The 1,305-nt window shown below is 50.3% G+C and overlaps 1 protein-coding gene across 2 annotated transcripts in view; it reads right to left on the reverse strand.

Moving 5' to 3' along the window:
* Positions 1-149: 149 nt before the first annotated feature.
* The window catches only part of LOC109510168 (serologically defined colon cancer antigen 8 homolog), a 21,856-nt gene continuing 20,700 nt past the window's right edge, over positions 150-1,305 (reverse strand). The window contains exons 9-10 of one of the 2 annotated variants that reach the window (XR_002167083.1): positions 313-503; positions 150-257 (exon numbers count right to left, since the gene is read on the reverse strand). Coding sequence is in view for 1 of the 2 variants with exons in the window: in XM_019860309.1 (XP_019715868.1) it covers positions 869-949 (81 nt within the window). In the remaining variant the exon portion in view is untranslated. Of the gene's footprint in view, positions 258-312; positions 504-778; positions 950-1,305 lie in introns of those variants that run through there. The other variant, XM_019860309.1, reaches the window with a different exon arrangement.

Here is a 1,305-nt window from a genome sequence, read left to right on the forward strand (position 1 = left end):
TGTGTGTGTGTGTGTGTGTGTGTGTGTGTGTGTGTGTGCGCGCGCGTGCGCGCGCGCGTGCGTGAGAGAGAGAGAATGTGACGAGCGCAGAAGATTGGACGCGTTGAAGACGAGACGGGCCAACTTGTTTGAGGCCTTCCGAAACGCGCGTGCGCGTGTGCGAGTCGGGCAGGAAAGGCGAGGCGCAAGTCGAAAAGCAGAGGACGACCGACTGCGGAAGAAGAGTGAAGAAGGTCGGAGAAAGCAGCATCGGAGGCGCCTTCGTAAGTTGGACGGCAGGGAGCCGTCGCGGTTCGCGGGTCTGCCTCGCGCTAACCCTCGCGAGAGTCTCGTTGGCCGCGGGAATGCGCGTTTCGACTGGCGAGCGGTCAGCCGGGATGGGCTACGTCCGCACGGCCGCCGCTGTCTCGGCGTTCGCTTGTCACGTGTTTGCGTCTTCCAACGTCGCAGCCGGTCCTTTGGCGTTTCTTGTTCACACGCCACCGAAGCCTTCCGCATTCGCTCCGAAAAGATGGGGCGGGGGGGGTGTCGAGTTTCGTTTCAATAAAAATGGGGCGACAAAATCTTTTGATGCAGTGGTGAGAGACGAAATGGATGTCATGCTATTTATTATCATTTGAATGTTATCACTTGAATTTGTTTTCCAATTGATTTATTGGATGTCATTTTTGGGGCTGTTCATCCTGCTGTCAGACTTGATTTGAAACAAATAAATGCCTCCCTTTTCTTCTGTCCGCGTCTTCGAGACGACATGCAGTGAGTACATGAGGTGCTTCTCGAAGGCCCAATCGAGTCAAAAGCAATGCCCCCCCCCCCGCTCCCCCAAATACGACCAGATACATGCAAGTGTTCGTTGAACTTGTGCCCTCTAGTGGTGTTTTTTTTTCCAGCGCGACTGGCCAGTGCGCCCCCAAACCGAGAAATCCGAAGCAACCCACTGAGCATCAGGCTGAAAAGACAAGAAATAAAGGAGTGCGCAGTACATGCAAAGGATGCAAACGGTTTGACGAAAATCAAGAACCCTTGAGTCTGTCTTCGAGGGGAATTACAAACGATTATTTCAATTCAGAAAAGCATTTTCCCTTTTTGGGTTAAGATAGAAAAGAACTTTTCAAAAGGGTCACAAAGACAGTTTTCGAACTCATAAAATGGAACCCAATAGAACGTGTCCGAACATCGAAAAAATACACCAAATGACACTTTTGAAAAGCAGCTTTATGAAAAGTACATCGATTCTGTTCCAGCACGTCATAAAAAAAAAAAAACAAGAAAACAGCAACAACTTGATGAATCTGCACAATGCCC

This window comes from Hippocampus comes, unplaced genomic scaffold (genome assembly GCF_001891065.2).
Source record: "Hippocampus comes isolate QL1 unplaced genomic scaffold, H_comes_QL1_v1.1 scaffold39, whole genome shotgun sequence".
Lineage (NCBI taxonomy): Eukaryota > Metazoa > Chordata > Actinopteri > Syngnathiformes > Syngnathidae > Hippocampus > Hippocampus comes.